The 18,734-nt window shown below is 38.8% G+C and overlaps 6 protein-coding genes across 9 annotated transcripts; 5 read left to right on the top strand and 1 right to left on the bottom strand.

The window, feature by feature from the left end:
• Positions 1-264: 264 nt before the first annotated feature.
• LOC106346355 (uncharacterized protein At1g08160-like) lies at positions 265-1,211 on the top strand. The gene has a single exon (XM_013785654.3). The coding sequence runs from the start codon at positions 354-356 to the stop codon at positions 975-977; it is 624 nt and encodes a 207-aa protein (XP_013641108.2). The 5' UTR covers positions 265-353; the 3' UTR covers positions 978-1,211.
• A 333-nt stretch (positions 1,212-1,544) lies between these two features.
• Positions 1,545-4,591, top strand: LOC125575818 (cation/H(+) antiporter 6A-like). The gene is made up of 4 exons (XM_048734930.1): positions 1,545-2,081; positions 2,171-3,184; positions 3,273-3,935; positions 4,097-4,591. The coding sequence occupies exons 1-4, from the start codon at positions 1,806-1,808 to the stop codon at positions 4,589-4,591; spliced, it is 2,448 nt and encodes an 815-aa protein (XP_048590887.1). The 5' UTR covers positions 1,545-1,805.
• Positions 4,592-4,721: 130 nt separating this feature from the next.
• Positions 4,722-8,937, top strand: LOC106351197 (cation/H(+) antiporter 6B-like). The gene is made up of 3 exons (XM_048782052.1): positions 4,722-7,332; positions 7,427-8,080; positions 8,172-8,937. The coding sequence occupies exons 1-3, from the start codon at positions 6,265-6,267 to the stop codon at positions 8,607-8,609; spliced, it is 2,160 nt and encodes a 719-aa protein (XP_048638009.1). The 5' UTR covers positions 4,722-6,264; the 3' UTR covers positions 8,610-8,937.
• A 106-nt stretch (positions 8,938-9,043) lies between these two features.
• LOC106346356 (DNA ligase 1) lies at positions 9,044-13,317 on the top strand. Its single transcript, XM_013785655.3, has 17 exons — positions 9,044-9,878; positions 9,974-10,090; positions 10,190-10,291; positions 10,372-10,488; positions 10,705-10,935; positions 11,024-11,118; positions 11,195-11,282; positions 11,440-11,571; positions 11,657-11,769; positions 11,954-12,055; positions 12,131-12,192; positions 12,271-12,342; positions 12,433-12,506; positions 12,597-12,653; positions 12,734-12,811; positions 12,901-12,978; positions 13,090-13,317. Exons 1-17 carry the CDS (start codon positions 9,147-9,149, stop codon positions 13,156-13,158), a joined length of 2,319 nt encoding a protein of 772 aa, XP_013641109.2. The 5' UTR covers positions 9,044-9,146; the 3' UTR covers positions 13,159-13,317.
• A 217-nt stretch (positions 13,318-13,534) lies between these two features.
• On the top strand, positions 13,535-16,030 carry LOC106346357 (protein N-lysine methyltransferase METTL21D-like). 2 transcript variants are annotated; one of them, XM_013785656.3, is made up of 10 exons: positions 13,535-13,694; positions 14,034-14,100; positions 14,197-14,262; positions 14,459-14,552; positions 14,661-14,777; positions 14,917-15,017; positions 15,098-15,172; positions 15,258-15,350; positions 15,432-15,764; positions 15,861-16,030. In XM_013785656.3, the coding sequence occupies exons 1-10, from the start codon at positions 13,681-13,683 to the stop codon at positions 15,870-15,872; spliced, it is 972 nt and encodes a 323-aa protein (XP_013641110.2). In that variant the 5' UTR covers positions 13,535-13,680; the 3' UTR covers positions 15,873-16,030. The 2 variants fall into 2 exon arrangements, with proteins under 2 accessions (XP_013641110.2, XP_013641111.2); XM_013785657.3 differs by having other exon boundaries at positions 13,549-13,694; positions 14,473-14,552.
• LOC106346359 (lactoylglutathione lyase) lies at positions 16,013-18,200 on the bottom strand. Of its 3 annotated transcripts, XR_007340156.1 has the most exons (9): positions 17,943-18,152; positions 17,729-17,848; positions 17,395-17,456; positions 17,185-17,245; positions 16,793-16,872; positions 16,641-16,711; positions 16,469-16,558; positions 16,111-16,384; positions 16,013-16,080 (listed from the first exon to the last, which is right to left on the bottom strand). XR_007340156.1 is itself a non-coding variant. In XM_013785659.3 (8 exons), the coding sequence occupies exons 2-8, from the start codon at positions 17,819-17,821 to the stop codon at positions 16,284-16,286; spliced, it is 558 nt and encodes a 185-aa protein (XP_013641113.2). In that variant the 5' UTR covers positions 17,822-17,848; positions 18,139-18,200; the 3' UTR covers positions 16,099-16,283. The 3 variants fall into 3 exon arrangements, 2 of the variants coding, with proteins under 2 accessions (XP_013641113.2, XP_013641112.2); XM_013785659.3 differs by lacking the exon at positions 16,013-16,080 and having other exon boundaries at positions 16,099-16,384; positions 18,139-18,200; XM_013785658.3 differs by lacking the exon at positions 16,013-16,080 and having other exon boundaries at positions 16,099-16,384; positions 17,943-18,190.
• Positions 18,201-18,734: the final 534 nt, after the last annotated feature.

The raw sequence follows: 18,734 nt of genomic DNA, 5'->3' as shown, positions 1-18,734 counted from the left end.
GTGTAGATCTTTTGGTTTCTACGTACGTTCTAGTCTCTATTTCATTCTTCCGGTTAATGATTAGGCTTAAGGCCTCAGACTACAAGAAGAAGCAAAGAATTAGAACAAATAAGCAGAAAGTATGAATCTTCCAGCTTAGAAGATTTCTTGATTAATTCACAAGCAATGCCAAATAATTAAAGAATAACATTTAACAGTTTTGGGACTAATCCTTGCACAAAAGCAAAGAATCTAACTATCCGTGTTAGTCACCTTATATAACGTAGCAAAACAATCAGACTAATCATTGCTCTCTATCTTTTCATAACAATTAACCAGAAGTTACATACCTTTTAACACAACCCTCTCTCCCAATGGTTCCTCCAAAACCACCGCCTCCACGAACGCAACAGCAACAGCTGCCGGGTAGGCGTTTGAACCCTATCCTATGCATCATTGTCGCCCTTGTCCTCTTAGGACTCCTTGTGGGTCTCGCAATATTGATCACATACCTCACCCTCAGGCCAAAGCGATTAGTCTACACGGTAGAAGCCGCGTCGGTCCAAGATTTTGCCATAGCCAAGGACGATCACATTAGCGCCAAATTCAATTATGTGATCAAATCATACAACCCTGAGAAACACGTCTCCGTGAGATATCACTCCATGCGAATCTCCACGGCTCACCATAACCAGTCCGTGGCTCACAAGGAGATCTCTGCCTTCAAGCAGCGTCCTAAGAACGAGACGAGGATTGAGACGCAGCTTGTGTCACACAACGTGGCATTATCTAAGTTCAATGCCAAGGACTTGAGGGGTGAAACGACGAAAGGGGTTATCGAAATGGAAGTGTATATAACGGCTAGAGTGAGCTACAAGACGTGGATTTTTAGGTCGAGGAGACGTACGTTGAAGGCTGTGTGTACGCCGGTAATGATCAACGTTACGGCGAACTCGTTGGATCGATTCCAGAGAGTTTTATGCCAAACTCGTCTTTAGTTTAAATTACTTAACAACTTGATTGGTTCTATTTGTGTGCTTATACGTGTGTCAAGTTTTCTGTGTGCCCTTTATTGATTATGTGTATTTGTGCGTCTCTCTTTTTGATTTTCTGATGTGGTTTTTATTCTTGTGTGCATTCACCACACCCTTTATATTTTCATTATCATTCTTTTAAATTATTTTACATTGTAATCAATTTGTTGAAATATTGAATTTTATTTTTATCGACAATTCTGATTAACAATGCATTTTAATATATGTAATATTTTTAAGTTTATCTATGTAAAAACATATTGTTTACTGATGAATGAAAAAGTAAAATTATTTAGACTAAAATGAGGATAAAGTTAATCTGTACATGAGGTGTTTAGAATTTAAGGTTTTAAAATGACAAATCAACAATATGTATCAACTAAAGCTATTTCTTACAACTGAACAATCCGTCTAGCCAATTTTATTATTCTTTCAAGAAGCGAAAATTAAATTGTATTAATAAAGATGCAAAAAACATTTAACAGCATGTTAAAATATTTTTAATATTGACAAGAAACATGAGTTGGAGATAACGTATATAGAAAAAACAGACAAGAAAAACAAAGTAAAAAACGGCTAATTATTAGCTGTGTACTTGAGATGCGCATCTGTTGCTTGCTGGTTATTCAAATTTCAGTTATTTTCGAAGTCAAAATTTTATAACAACCCCTTCTTGTAGTCTTCTTCTCCCCCACATCCATTGAGCTACAAAGCCTAAGCCATTCCATTACATCTTGATCCCGAAGCTTCTCTTCGATACCCAACTCTCTTTTTTTTTTTACTTCTCTAAAAATGAGTCAACAAAAGTCACAAATGGATTACTGGGACGCCCAATGGCGAGGCTACAAGAGAAACGCGTCTAGCTTCTGCGAGACACATCCTTTCCTGATAAACTCGCAAGGGGTATGGGAGATATTGGGTAACAAGGCACAAGGGATGAGCTTCTGGGAATATCCACTTCCAAATCTCGAGATCATAATATTTTCGACTTTTGTAATTTGGCGGCTCTTTGATTTCACATGCAGCAAGATCGGTCTTCGAGTACCTAGATTCACTTATATGATGATCGTGAGTTTTTTTATTTATTTATCTTAATATCCCTTCCTCACGTTTTTCATTAATTTCAACAACTCACGATGCATTTCTTGTTGTTGAAGGCGGGGGTAATCTTAGGCCAAACTTGTTACGTAAACAACAAGTCATGGCTTCACAACATATTTTTTCCTGATGATGGCCGACCAAAGGTCGCCGAGACACTGGGGGCCTTCGGGTTCCTTTTATATTGGTTCCTAAAGGGTGTGACAATGGAAGCTGGAACAGGATTGAGGATGGGTAAAAAAGCTGGTGTGATTGGTTTCACCACAATGTTTGCACCCTTGATCTGTGGCAACTTCTTGTTCAGATGGAGAAAAAGAGGCAATATAAGCGTGTTAATTACAGAATACAGGTTGATCATATTCATGCAAAGCATATCTGCCTTCACAAGCATCGACACACTCTTAAAAGACCTTAAGATAAAACACTCGGAGTTTGGAAGGATAGCACTTGCCGGGTCCATGGTGACCGACATGTTGGCTTTTATCATAACGTTTTTGAATGCCATGCATTATGAAAAATATGACGGATTGCTGCAAACCGTATTTAGCTGCTTATTTTTCGCCTTTATGGTATTTGTCATGAGGCCAGCTATGTACTGGGTGATCAAGCAGACTCCAGAAGGGAGGCCGGTCAAGGATTTCTACATCTACTTAATTTTGGCGCTTGCTTGCTTATCCTTCAAATATTTTGTCGCGATTCATTCGTATGGACCCGCGGGATCGTTTGTTTTTGGCTTGTCTGTTCCCAACGGATATCCTCTAGGTTCTGCTTTTGTTCAAAAGTTTGAGAGCTTTAATCTTGGTGCTTTATTTCCACTGTTTGGATCATTGACTATGATGCAAGTGGATGTCCCGTGGTTATTGAAAGAGTGTGGAAATCTCATACGCATGGAGGGTCAGCTTTATGAGGTTGTTTCCTTTATTCTTTTTGTGAATGCCACAAAGTTCACCGCTTCCACCATTGCCGCATATTCTTTTAAAATGCCTTTAAGAGACTCCTTTGCTCTAGCCCTTGTTTTAAATAACAAGGGGGTCTTCGAGCTCGCCTACTTCGCGTATGCAGTTGAAACAAAGGTACAATCTATGTCTATATATATATCACTAATAAGATTATATGGTTACTTATTTTTGTTGACAACAAATCATTGAACTTGTTAAACAGAAAGTAAGGCCGGAGGTTTTCACAATCGTTGCTGCAATCATCCTCTTAAACTCCATCTTCATACCAATGGCCTTGGAGCTAGTCCATGACCCCTCCAAGAGATTCAAAAGCTACCGAAAAAGGAATTTGGCAATCTTGAAAGACGGCGCAGAACTCCAATCTCTTGTGTGCATCTACAAACCTGATAACATAACTTCAATGATAAGCCTTTTGGAAGCTTTTAACCCCTCGAAAGATTCTCCAATGGCGTGCAACGTACTCCACCTCATCGCACTTGTGGGTCAAGCCACTCCTACGTTCATTTCCCACCAGTTGCAAAAACCGGAGCTCGGAAGTATCTCTTGTTCAGACAATGTCATAACCTCCTTCCGTCGCTTCCAACAAAAAATCTATCAATATACATCATTGGATATATTCACTTCCGTCTCCATGACCAAACACATGCATGAGGACATTTGTTGGCTAGCCCTATCGAAAAGCATGACTCTGATTCTGCTTCCTTTCCACCGAACCTGGTCTGTTGATCGATCAACGGTTATCTCTAACGATGATAAGCTGAGAATAATAAACATTAATGTCCTGAGACGAGCCCCTTGCTCTGTTGGAATCTTCATCTATCGCAAACCCATCGTGGAATATCATATGACTGCCTACCACTCCAAGGTACTGATAATAACCCAAATAACACGTTTCAATTTATTAATTTAACTTTATAGTCTATTTAAAAAAAAAACAAGAAGTTTTTTTTTTCCAGTTGTGTTTAACGTTAAACAAAAGGCTAAATAATAGTGTAATAACCTTACCAAGCTCTCAACTATATGCAGATATGCCTGATATTTAACGGTGGAAAGGACGATAAAGAGGCTTTGGCGATAACGAACCGACTGAGACTGACGGATACACGTATAAGCTTGACTATCATAAGATTCACTCCAACATTTTCTGAAATGAAGAACGAGGGGATGGAGGAAGCCTTCCAAATGGTTAGCCTAGAGGAGACCGTGAGTAACTTCGTCAAGGAAAAGGATGAATCTGTGACATATATCGACAAAGCGATTTCAGATGGATCTGAGACCTCCAAGATCTTGAGAGCAATGGGAAATGATTATGATTTGTTCATAGTCGGGAGAAGCAGCGGACTAGGTACTGAAGCTACTAGCGGACTCAGTGAGTGGACAGAGTTCGAGGAACTGGGACCCATTGGAGATTTGTTAGCATCACATGAGTTTCCTTCTAGAGCATCAGTATTAGTTGTAAAAAAACAAGAATACATTCATCATACCAAAAGCCAGAAAAGGAGATCCAAGCGATGCATGTGAGATATATGTATTAAAGATGCTGTTGTATAACAGAAAAAAATCACCAAACTCTTGTGTATACATTGTTATCATATATACATATATATACATGGTTTAGGCAAAATAAAACCAGACCAATGGAAATGAAAGATGAAGCCAGTTCTGTTTTGCGTGATTTCTGATTCTTTATTCTTCAAACAATTTTAGCATAGAAGCACTTGATGTATTTGATTGAATAAATTTGACATTCATTCAAAAAAAAAACCAGTGAGAAAGCTAAAGAACATTTACCAAAGTTATATAATAAACCAACTACTCTAATTGATCAAACAAATGGTTACGTTAAAAGAATATTTAACCAAATATTATGCAGTATATCAACTACTCTAGTACACTTCCTCAGACGTATGATGCCAATGATAATGAAAGTAAGAAAAGTTTGAAAACACATTCGTTGGAAATAGTCGTGGAAGGGACCAAAGAAGAACTTTAATCAAAATGTCGACATTAGAAGTAGAGACAAGGAAAAAGTTTCATAAAACCATTTTTTACTTAATCATGGACTGTGTGACAATCTATTGGGATGTAACTTAAAGTAGATCCAAAGATTATACAATAAATTAACTACTCTAATTGATAAAGCCAATTTTTAAGCTTAAGAAAACTTAATTAACCATAATTGTACAATAAGTCAAGTACTTGAATAACATGTCCAGTGCCCAGCTCTTTGATATTGTCTGTTGTCATCAATGTTTAGTTTATGATGTATGAAATGTGTGAAATTATTGAGCTCAATGATTCTATTTTTTCCAAAAATTCTGATCCTTCGCTTCTTGGTTTATCAAAATTAGACTACTTTTATTGCTTATTTAGGAAATGTGTCGCCGGTTCAATTCAAACCAAGAACCGCCAAGGCGCCAACTATATGTACGTATCGTCATATTTACCTGTCTAGGACTTAAGTAACACGTGAGCTGTCGGCAGAGAGCCAGCATTCCTCTCCAGCTACAGCTGCCTTGCTATCCCAATTCAAAAATAGATTATCTTACAATAAGATGGTATGTTTGACACGCATAGTTAAAAATAATTTTGAGGTCAAAGATGAATAACCATCTCATTTTGTTATCTTACTGATTAGAAATGGCTAAGACTGTTTATTTAGGCTGTCCTAGTTGACGAGATCATGTTATTTTAAAGCAATACAACTTAGAAGCGCCAAAATAAACAAGAGAACACCTGGACACTATATTTAGCCCTAATCTCTGCTTATTATAGAGATATTTATGGGATTTGGAAGAAACCATTTGACCGGTCTTCTTAGTTCTCCCTTTGACTGGTGAAAACAAAGAATTTTCATTGATAAAATTTGCTCCAAAATGGATGCGCAAGAGGCAACTTGGCATAGAGAGATGTGGAACGGCCAGGTGAAAAGAACAGACATGGGGACTAATATGTTTTGCGAAGTATCTCCACATATAATGTTGAACTCACACGGCGCCTGGGAGAAGTTGGCTTCTGGGCCTACAGCAATGTCATTCTGGGAGTATCCTCTTCCCAAAATAGAGATTGCAATTCTCTCCACATTCCTATCATGGCGTTTCTTTGATATCTTGTTCAAGAAGTTAGGTGTTCCTATTCCAAGGTTCACCTCCATGATGCTTGTACGTAATTAAGGTTTTCTATAATATTTAGATATGATCCGGCTACGTTCGGATAATATAACAACATTTTTCTCTTGTTCTTTGAAGGTTGGTGCACTCTTAAGCGAGACGTTTCAGTCGAGTAAAATGGCATGGTTTCAACGTATCTTTGTCTGTGACATTTATATGCCAAGGGTTGCTGAGACCATTGGTACGTTTGCCTTTGTCCTAAACTGGTTCCTAAGAGGTGTGACTACGAATATTGGCATGGTTAAAAATTTCAGAACTAGGAGTACTGTAATTGGAGTCGCGGCAATGATAATCCCATGGTATATCGGAAAACTAGTCTATACCTATAGAGAGAAATCTAGTGACCTAACGATGACGAATATGGAATATTCTGTAATTATATTAACCACGAGCATGGCTCCCTTCACTTGCATCAACATGCTCCTTACAGACCTCAAGGTAGTTCACACTGAGTTCGGACAAATAGCTCAGTCTTCGGCTATGGTAACCGATGTGCTTGCTTTTACCATGACCATATCGTCTCAGATTAGCCGTGACTATTATTCTGGTATGCGGATGGGATTAGCTTTAATGGTCTTCTTTGTTTCCTTGTACCTTGTACGACAAGTCATGCTTTGGGTGGTCAGACATACACCAGAGGGAGCACCTGTGAAGAATATCTATATCTACATTGGTCTCCTGCTAGGTTACTTGGCTTATATTTTCTGGGACTACTTCTTGTTCTTCGGACCGCTTGGGGCCTTTGTTCTTGGTTTGGCTATCCCAGAAGGGCCGCCTTTAGGATCAGAGTTTATAAGAAGATTCGACAGTTTCAACGAGGGCATCTTCTTACCTCTCTTTGGATCACTTACCATGATAAAACTAGATTGGTCATTTATAATAAAGGAGCTTGGAAGTGGAAGGCATCTCCATGGACATACCTACGAGTGTCTTTCATTCCTTTTCATCATATATATGACAAAGTTCACGACTTCTTTTTTAACAGCCATAGCTTCAAGAATGCCTTTGAGAGACTCAGCTATCCTAGGTATCATTATGGGCACCAAGAGTAGTTTTGAGTTAGCTTACATACTCTACGCATTCGATAAAGAAGTAAGAACATTCTTGCTATGATTATATAACTATATAACCATCCTCTTATATTATGTATCATCTTCATTTCATTGTTTTATCCGTCTCTAAACAGAGAGTTGGCTTGGAGGTTTTCACGCTCATGGGCATATACATTCTCATAAACTCTTTGTTAACACCAATGGCTATACATTTCTTGTATGACCGGGAAAAAAGATTTGCGTCATATGGAGAAAGAAGTCTCAAACAAAAGCCGGAACTACAAATGGTGGTGTGCATTAGCAAGCCTGACAACATAACATCCATGATCAATCTTCTAAGAGCTACTGCCCCATCTAAAGAATCCCCACTAATGTGTTGTGTTCTTCACCTAATAGAGCTTGTGGGTAAAGCTACTCCCACGTTTATCTCCCACCAGCTTCAGAAACCAAAGCCTGGAAGCCAATCTTACTCGGAAAATGTCATAAGCTCTTTCCAAATGTTTCAAGATATTCACCTGGACTACACTTCTATACACATGTTCACCTCTTTAACTTCCGCTAAAGAGATGCATGAACACATTTGCTGGTTTGCTCTTGATAAAAATTCAAATCTTATACTACTCTCTTTTCACCGCAATTGGGGCCCCAGTGGTTATGGCATTATCTCCGACGATCAAACCCTGAGAAATCTTAACCGCAGTGTCCTGAAACGAGCACCTTGCACTGTCGGAATTCTTGTTCACCGGAAACCAATATGGCAACCCAAACCCGTAGAATCTCCATGCAGGGTACGTAACTTTGCATGCAAACATCCTACCATAAATAATAACGTGACGTTAATTTCATTTTGTAATAATATTGTCACACAAACACATGCAGGTATGCTTGGTTTCCGCGGGAGGGAACGATGACAAAGAGGCATTAGCATTAGCAGACCACATGAGAGGTAACCCAAAAGTGAGTCTAACGGTGCTAACTCTGATCCCTATGTCTATAGCCGAAGAGAGAGGCGGCGAGTGGAGCCAGAATCAAATGGTGGACACGTGCCTGGTTGAAGAGAGGCCTGGAGATAACTCGATAACGTACATTGTTAGAATGGTGGCGGAAGGGGGAGAAACTTCAAAGATTCTACACTCGGTGGCGTATGACTATGACATGTTCATAGTCGGGAGAAGTAGCGGGAATGGTACGGAGGCAACCAAAGGACTCGGGGACTGGACTGAGTTCGAGGAACTTGGTATCATTGGAGATTTGTTAGCATCTGAAGATTTTCCTTCTAGAGCATCCGTCTTGGTCCTCCAACAACAAGTTCCATGAGAGTTAATTTAGTCTCCTTAATCTAGCTTCAGTCTTCTTTTTCCTTTCCCCCTTTCTTTGGTTTTGTTTGTTGACTGTAATGAAAATAACACACAAACGCTCAACTTTTATTATTTTTTCGTGATGTAAAGATAGAATGTATATTCCAAGATAGTTCAAACGAATTTTTTTTAAAAAATTTGAGAAATTTAGAACAATACACTAGTATTGAAATATAAATTTATGAATTACTGTTAAATATTTTAACAATTGCTGTTAACATCAAACATTGATTTACAGATGATAACATCAGAATTTATTAATTTTAAACGGCTAATATAAAAGTTATATTATCAATTAATAGTCCAAAAATAATTAAAAATCAAACTAGAAAAAGTTAGTAAAAAAAATCCCAAATTAGTAAAAACATAAAAGGTCTCCTCTTATAAAGAAAACAGAGAAGCGAGGGAACTTTGCCGCCATTTTTCCCTTTCTTCGAGGTTCTCTCTAAAACCCTAATCCCCAAATCTCTTTCTTCCTCACTCTGTTTTTTTTTTGATGTTAACGATTCGATCATCGAATCACTTCCGATGCATATCTTCCCTCTTCACTAAAACCCTAAACCCCAACTTCTCCTCCGTCTCGCTCTCCTTTACCCGCCCAGCTCCCCACAGAGCCATGTCTTCTTCACGCCCCTCCGCATTCGACGCTCTCATGTCCAACGCTCGCGCATCCGCCGCCAAGAAGAAGACCCCCCAAGCCTCCAACCCGCCTCGCTCGCCGAACAAGAGGAAAATCGAAAAAACCCAAGACTCCGATTTGGTCAAGACCGAAGCTTCCGATTCCGCGAAACCCGGATCGGATTCACCTTCAATTGCGGAGGATTCGAAGAAGTGTGCGAAAAAGTCTAGGTCTTTGACCCAGACGGATAAGATCGAGGAAATGAAGAGCAAAATCGCGTCGCTGAAGAAGAAGCCCGGCGAGTTCGATCCGGAGAGAGTGTCGTGTTGGGAGAAAGGGGAGAGAGTTCCGTTTCTTTTTATCGCGTTGGCGTTTGATTTGATCTCAGCGGAAAGTGGGAGGATTGTGATTACTGATATTTTATGTAATATGCTGAGAACCGTTATTGCCACTACTCCTGATGATTTGGTGGCTACTGTTTACCTTGCGGCGAACGAGATCGCTCCTGCGCATGAAGGGGTTGAGTTGGGGATTGGTGAAGGGTCTATTATCAAGGCCATCTCTGAAGCTTTTGGTAGAACGGAGTCTCAGGTTAAGAAGCTAAACACGGTACGTTGCTTTTTATAATCCAATGAGCTTGTCTGGACCTGGTGGAATGTCTTTGCTTTTTGGAGTTCTGAGATTGAACCGGGAGGTGTTTGTAGGAGCTTGGAGACTTGGGGCTTGTAGCTAAAGGAAGCCGTTCGTCTCAGACTATGATGTTCAAGCCAGAGTCATTGACTGTTGTCAAGGTTTTCAACACGTTTCGACAAATTGCTAAGGTACTTAAATAAGCCTTTTTTTCTTGGCTTTTGAATGCTTTGAGTGAGATTCTGTCAAACCTTATTTTACTTGACTTATGGCATGTTGACTATTCGCAGGAAAGTGGAAAAGATAGTACAGAAAAGAAGAAGGATCGAATGAAGGCACTCCTTGTGGCAGCAACAGACTGTGAACCTCTTTACTTGACTCGTTTACTTCAGGTATGCAGATCAAACGTCACTATTTGTTCTGTTCATTTCTTTTTGTTTCCTTGTTAAGCCGTACTAAATTCACCGTTCAGGCAAAATTGCGGTTAGGGTTCTCAAACCAGACCGTCTTAGCTGCCTTGGGACAAGCAGCTGTATATAATGAAGAGCACTCTAAGCCACCCCCTAGTACTAAGTCTCCTTTAGAAGAGGTTAGCTTTCTCTATTAGTTTCTGTATTTCTCATTTTATATCAGAATCCATTCTTTCTGAGTTCTGAGAGAAACAATAAGACGTTGTAAGCTATTATAAAGATGTTTTTTTTGTGGCTTTAGGCTCTCTGTGCTGCATTCTTCTTTGCATCTTTTTTTTTAATAGATATAATATAATGTGTTTAATGTTTCATCATTTGTCCTTCTTTTTTTGTAGGCTGCGAAGATTGTTAAACAAGTATTCACTGTGCTTCCTGTCTATGACATTATTGTCCCCGCTCTTTTATCTGGTGGTGTGTGGAATCTCCCTAAAACTTGTAACTTTACACTCGGTGTTCCAATCGGACCAATGCTTGCAAAACCAACAAAAGGTGTAGGTGAGATACTGAATAAATTCCAAGACACCGTCTTCACATGCGAGTACAAGTATGATGGAGAACGTGCACAGGTGATATATCCGATAAATGCTATTCCTAGAGCGGAGTTATTTAAATCTGCTGTTAAAGGTTTGGCTTATCATCAGTCAATTGCTGCAGGTACATTGTATGGAGGATGGTACATTCGAGATATATAGTCGAAATGCCGAAAGAAACACTGGGAAGTACCCTGATGTTTCTCTTGCGTTGTCAAGGTAGACTTTTGGCGTAACTTGTTGAAAACACTAGAAAAAGCCAATTTTCTAAAGTTAGTGAATCTTCTTTGTGCAGATTAAAGAAGCCTTCTGTGAAATCTTTTATTCTGGATTGTGAGGTTGTTGCTTTCGACAGGGAGAAAAAGAAAATTCTTCCATTTCAGGTAACTCTTTTAAGCGAATAATAGCAAGGTTCTGATATTCAAGTATGGTTACAATCTTCAGTTATGTTTTATGGTTACAGTCTTCACTATAAGCTAGATACTTCAACTATTTGGTTTGCTGGCTGTTTTTTTTTATAGTTCTGTTTTCCTTTCTCAGATATTGAGCACTCGAGCCCGTAAAAATGTGAATGTCAATGATATCAAAGTTGGCGTATGCATCTTTGCTTTTGACATGTTATATCTTAATGGCCAGCAACTTATCCAGGAGAATCTTAATATTCGCCGAGAGGTGAGCCAGTAAATCATTTTTGTTTTTTCATGAAGTAGATGCTGTGCAAGTATATAATCTTTTGTGTTCACCTTGCTTCTTGCAGAAGCTATACGAATCATTTGAGGAAGATCCTGGATATTTCCAGTTTGCGACAACTCTTACATCCAGCGATATTGATGAAATACAAAAGTTTCTTGATGCGTCCGTAGATATTGGGTATATATCTTTCACTTTTCTGTATCTCTAACATGTGCAGCAACACCGTGTTCTGTGAATGTATTGACTATTTGGCCCATGCCTGTTGTGAATTCTCCACCCTTTTGTCTTTCATATTAGATCGGCCTTTAGCTTGTTACATCTTTGTTGTTCCAGTTTTTCATCTATATATGTTCTGTTGCAGCTGTGAAGGGTTGATCATTAAAACATTGAATTCAGATGCTACCTATGAGCCTGCAAAGCGATCAAATAATTGGCTAAAACTGAAGAAAGACTACATGGACAGGTAAAATTTCTTAAAAAACTTTGTTTAAAAATTGAAATCTGAGTCCTTTACTGACCCCTAGGGTTACATATGCAGTATTGGGGACTCTGTGGATCTTGTACCAATTGCTGCTTTCCATGGACGTGGCAAACGCACAGGTTAAAACTCTTAAAACTATATTGGGTGATACCATTTACCCTTCAGGTTGTTAACAAAGCTACTTGCTTTCCTTGTAGGTGTCTTTGGTGCATTTTTACTAGCTTGCTACGATGCTGATAAGGAAGAGTTTCAAAGCATTTGTAAAATAGGTCAGTCTTATGCACCTATGCACCTTTGCATTTTTTTTGTATGCTATGTTTAGTTTCTCAAGTTTCTTATACGGTTTGGGCTACTAATAGGTACTGGATTTTCTGAAGCTGTACTTGAAGAGCGGTCTACCAGTCTTCGCTCTAGAGTGATTGCTACTCCAAAAGTAGGATTATTTCTTTCTTCTCTGTAGCCCTTTTTTCGCCTGCAATATCATGCTTGAGTTGTTGCTGATTGTAATGATTCAAATATCCAGCAATACTACCGAGTTGGAGACAGCCTCAATCCAGACGTTTGGTTCGAACCCACTGAGGTAAGGATTGTGTTTTACTTGGACAAATATCTGCGAAACTGCGTTTTGTTTAACGACTTTCTATATGGCTTTGGTTTAAGGTCTGGGAAGTAAAGGCAGCTGACTTGACAATTAGCCCTGTACATCGTGCAGCTACCGGCATTGTGGACCCTGATAAGGTTATAACATTGTCTGACTTAATTTTGAGTTGATTGTTAAGTTGTTTACCTGTTTGATTGAATGTTTCGATTTTTGTTTCGATTAAAAGGGAATTTCTCTACGTTTTCCCCGTTTGCTACGTGTACGGGAAGACAAGAAGCCAGAGGAGGCAACATCATCTGAGCAGGTGTGAAGTCTCATCCCAACCACAGTCAATGTTGTTTGTTATAGACAGATGAAACTGGTTATAAAGGTCTTTATTTTGTGATTTTCATTCATCTCTCTACATATGTTTCAGATTGCTGATATGTACCAAGCTCAGAAACACAACCATCCGAGCAATGATGCCAAAGGTGAAGACGATTGAACAACTGAAGTCTGATCTTCGAGCCATATACGCACATCGTGTGTTTCAGTTTTTAACCTTTGAAGTGCTTTTGAAAAAAAAAACATTTTTAGGAAACAAAAATTAATGTGAGGTTCTGATTCATTGCCATGATATAGGCCCATTGTGACATGGTAGAACGGAAATCAAATGTGCAAATAACCTGTACATTCATCAACCACGCATCAGTCTACACTCCTGGATGAATAACTCATTATCTATTTAGCAAGTTTGAATGATTAGGCTATTTCGGCTGATTAAGCAGCCCAATAAGCTTGAGTATTGGGTCAAATAGTAGAAACAGACCCAATAACATTTTAAAAAATCAGACAAGCCCAATAAACTTTAAAACCTTAACACAAGTTCAAGAAGTGGTTTTCGTTTTCCTTTTTCTCTCAACTGAAACTGAAACGCCTTTTACGAAAACTATCTCTGTCTCTCTGGTCTGGTGTAGAGCATTGATAACTAGCCGTGGTTTGTGTGTTCGTCGGGAGGAAAAAGCAAATGGATCCCGCCAGGTAGTCCACTTTCATAACCAATCTCCATTATATGGAGTTATCATGATATATGTCAGTTTTGGCCGCGGAACAACAAATTTGGTTCGGGAACGATCATGTTAGCTATATATATATATGTATATACTTCAGCTTATTTGGTGGTTGTTTTCAAGTTCGGACCTTCTGTTAAGTTTTTTATTACACAAGTTGAGAGATCTTGTTGTGTTTCAGGTAGAATCATTACTAGATAGATTCTTCTCTAGATTCAGTTGAGGATTCAGTTTATGTTTTTTCAGATATATTTCACTTAAAGTTTTAGTTTTTAAATTGAGTTGTTGACAATACTGGATGTATCATTAGGGTGAATTCTCCAAGCACATGTACAGTAACCCTTGAGGTTTTGGGGCACAAATTAAATTTTGCTCAGGTATCATGATAACTCTTATTATATTTCCTTTGACTTCTTTTACATTTAAAGTTCTTGTTTTATGCTTCTAACGCTTATGTCATGATTACGTGGAAGGATCCAAACTCGAAGCATCTAGGAACAACCGTGTGGGATGCGTCCATGGTGTTTGCCAAATATCTTGTATGATCCTTATCCCTTAAGTCCTTGGAGTGTATAGTGTAGATTTCTAGAACTATGGCTCACTTAGTCACTTAACTATAAGGTTTGGAGCAAACCGGTTAACTCGTTCTTTGTTCAATTGGCCTTAAAAATCCCTGCTCAACTTCTTGGCTAGCTATAAGTTTTATAAAACTTCCTGTCGCTTAAAATATTTCAGGGAAAAAATTGCAGGAAAGGAAGGTTTAGTCCGTCTAAACTGAAAGGGAAACGTGCTATAGAGCTAGGAGCTGGTTGTGGCGTGGCAGGATTTGGTATGTAGTTGATATCCTGTTGAGGGTTCTCCTTTCTTATGTATGACTACATCTCTGTTACAATGGAGAATATGACGTCTTTATGTGGATTTTGTGTTCATGTGTCAGCTATGGCGATGCTGGGCTGTGATGTTGTTTCAACTGACCAAAAAGAAGTATTGCCACTGCTTAAGAGGAACGTAGAATGGAACACATCAACAATCTTGCAGATGAATCCTGGTTCAGGTTTGTTTCAATAATGTCTTCTTCTCTAAGTTGGCATCTACAGATAAGGAGAAGCCAACTCGTGATGGAGAATCTTACTTTATCCAGCGACGAGAAAATATTGGATGGTTTAGTTAGTTTATGTTGTCATTCCTTGTAGCATCATTTGGATCGCTCCGAGTTGCAGAACTTGACTGGGGCAACGAAGATCATGTAAGGGCCGTTGAGCCGCCTTTTGACTATGTCATCGGTACCGATGTTGTAAGTTACTCAGTCAGAATCTTCGAAATGATTTTTACCATAGTTGTGCCATGTGTGGTTAACACAGACTTGTTTTAAAGGTATACTCTGAGCAGCTTCTGGAGCCTCTGTTGCACACCATACTCGCCCTGTCAGGGCCAAAGACAACGGTTATGGTATGAATTATAATAATATGTAAAGATTGGCTTAATATTATCATTTGAAAACTACAAAGATGATTCGGTTGTTGTTGGTTTCTAGTTGGGGTATGAGATACGTTCGACGATCGTTCATGACAAAATGCTTCAGATGTGGAAAGACAACTTCGAAGTCAAAACCATTCCAAGATCCAAGGTAATAAATAAAGAGCAACATTGATTATATAGTCTCTGACTTAAGTTTCGTGAAGGCTTATCCTGGAATGAAAATCTGCAGATGGATGGTGAGTACCAAGACCCGAGCATTCATCTCTACCTCATGTCACAGAAAGCTTCTGCGGAGAGCTCTGGAAACGCTGTCCAAGATGAACCTGCTGTTGTTGTTGACGCGGCTGATGAAACAAAGTGTGAGAAGGAAGTTTCAACCTTAGAATGCCTTGTTGATTCACCAAATCTGTTGGAAGAAGAAGACGTTGCTACACACCGTCCTAAACTTAGAGAAGATAGTTTGTTGATGAGATTACGAGACGGGAAGATGAGCGAATGGGAGATGAGAAGGTATGGTAAAGTTGCTGCACAGCTTCTACGTGACGTTAAGATTGATGTTCAGGTAAGTATATACCATTTTTTTAATACTAAATCTATCTGTCCCAAAGAATAAAATTGAACTCTTACTTAAGTTGCTATTCTTTGGTTTTGTTTGTAGGTGAAAAAATGAGACTGCGTAAGCCACCTTCAGAGAGTTGTTTCCAAAGATCTGAACCATTTTTCGTTTTTACTTTTGGTATCACAGACAATGTATACAATGAATCCTCCAGACTCTTTTGTGTTTGCTTGTTGCTTCATGAACCGAGATAATGTATAATGGTTAGTTCATTCTTGTACCAAATAACAATCAAAATATATCAAGAAACAAGTAGAACATTCACAGATTATTCATGACATGAAATCAAACTGATTCTCATTGATAACAACTTATTTAACTCAACTCATTGTAAAGACCAAGAAACAGACCACATTGAGAATAATGTCATTTTCTCTTATTCGTTGAGACAGGAAACATCTTTATTTGAATTTCAAACTCAGGTGGAATGAACACAAGAACACAAACAGCACAAGTGGAACTACTTCAAGCTGCGTTTCCGGCTGTTGTCCCGATAGTCTTGAGATCAAAGATCTCGATCCAGTAGCCATCAGGATCCTTGATGAAGGCTATATTCTTCATCTTTCCTGCCATCGGACAACACGATAAGAACCAGCTTTCCCAAACAGAGAAACCTTTTAATAGATTCAGCTGGTAATATAGGTAAGTACCATCATTCGGTTTCTTGACGAACTCTACTCCCAGTTGTTCAAATCTCTCGCATGCCTTGTGCACATCATCAACTGTAACCCCAATATGCCCTGTAGCAACAACAGCGAAAACGTTTATGTGCAAGGCTTATTACTTGTTAATGTAGAGAATAACAGGGTAGAGAGACTTTACCAAATCCACGAGGCTCGGAGTTTCCATTATGATAGCCTTTAAACTCAGGATCACTCTCTGTGCCCCAGTTGCTGAGAGAAGGGTATTCATATGTAATGGAACATCGAATGCAAGAAAAGAGAGAAAGTGAGGTAATAACAGTTGTTTCTTACTGAGTCAGCTCAATTGTTGCAGGTCGACCAAAGGTCCAAACAGTTCTCTCAGTAGGATCTGTTGGAGCTGTCGAAGTATCCTGTTCCATAGTAAATTAGTCAAACTCAGCTTATTGATCTCTACTAAGGATTTAAGCACCCAGGAGAAATATCTATATTCGTCTAAGTGATGCAGAACAAGAAACCAAAATAACTGTAAACCTTATTAACTTAGCTTCACTTTTACAACTTTTGATTAAGCATGTCAATCCATCAATAGGTTGCCTGATTTAAGTGCTCTAATTTTTTTTTATGTGCTGAAACTCGATTCATGATGCAAATTGCAAAGTTCTATACTTTGTTTCTGTAAGTAAGATCCACTCTAGCTTGGTGAACACAGAACAAATTTTTACCTCGTAGCCCAGGAAGTACAAGCTGAACTTCATCTCAGAGAAATCTAGCCTCTTGAGCAATCTGGCAGAAAAGTAAAATATAGAACTTTTAGAGTAAGAACAATAGCCCTTTGTTTCCTTGGGGACTTAAGGTAATCATAAGGAAAGAACGCATATGCATTGGTAACTTAAGAGAGGAGATCATTCAAGAGGTGAGAACAAAAAACTTACGACATTCCCAGGACACGTGAGTAAAAGTCAAGACTAGCCTTAGGGTCCTTCACCCGAAACATCTGAAAGTTACACACAAAGATGGCGAAGTTGAAACATATCAATTGTTGAAAGAACATTAAGACGGAAGCTTACAACACCTAAATGACAACAAGCGTTAATCTAATCACTATAGCATTCAGAGGCCGCCACATGTATAAAGAAGAGATCAAACATGTATACAGACACCTAACTACCTGAGAGCCCCCAACAGATACAAACTTTTTGGACTCCACTACAGAAACTAAGGATAATGATTAACAAAATCACAAAATCAAAGCAGAGAGAATCTTACAGTCTGCTGCATGATATACCCTTTGGTAGCCTCATCCCGAACCGTTGACAAGCCAGGGTTGTTTGCTGCTGATTCCTTCGCTTCCGACGCCATAGAGAACACACGAAGCTGATCAAATCTCTACAAAACAAAACAATCAAACAGACTCAGATAACTTAACAAACAACACACACAGTCGCATTCAAGAAAAGTACTTTCCTAAAAAAGCCTAAACCTTTGGCCTGTGAGCTCTGTTGCAAGGGCAATTGATGTAAGAAAAATCGATGGAATAAGGTTTAACGAAACGGGTTAGAGTCGCAATTCGAGATATAGTACTTGCTATTGAGTACGAACCCATTACGTTTCCTTGGCTTCTCAAAATTATTTGAGAAAAAAAAAAGTAATGAAAAAGGAGAGATTTTTTTTTTTACCGATGTACGATGAACTTGACCAAGAGCAGTGTCTGTGACTGGACGAGATTAGAGCATGATTATTGGGGGTCCTTAGTCTTGGGTCCTTAATACACATATATTTATATGTATATATTATATATGCGTATATATTTGCAGGCTAAGGACTTTACGGAAACCCAAACCGAAAGTTTCTTAATTAAGGAACTTTCGGTTTGGGTTTCCGTAAAGTCCTTAGCCCGCAAATATATACGCATATATAATATATACATACAAATATATGTGTATTAAGGACCCAAGACCAAGGACTCCCAATAATCATGCTGGTAATAGAGACTCCCCCTCTGCTCTGATGCGTTTTGTGTACGGGATTAGTTGTGAACGACGTCGTTGCGTGTAAATAGATTTTAACAAGGGCTTTCATATTTTAAGCCCATAGGGCTATAGTGTTTAGGGGAAAGGCCCATTGGTTCAGCCTAATAGCAATTAGACAGTTACAAAGTTGAACCAATCTGAAATTCGACCATTAGTAGTAGTACTAGGTTGAATAAGTTTATATTAAACCATCTCTAAAAGAAGTCCAAAATGAAGCCAATAGGCCCAAAAGTTACCTATGT

The sequence above is a fragment of the Brassica napus genome, chromosome A6 (genome assembly GCF_020379485.1).
Source record: "Brassica napus cultivar Da-Ae chromosome A6, Da-Ae, whole genome shotgun sequence".
Classification (NCBI taxonomy): Eukaryota; Viridiplantae; Streptophyta; class Magnoliopsida; order Brassicales; family Brassicaceae; genus Brassica; species Brassica napus.
The sequence above is the reverse complement of the archived record's forward strand: the minus strand, read 5'-3'. Positions and strand labels throughout refer to the sequence as shown.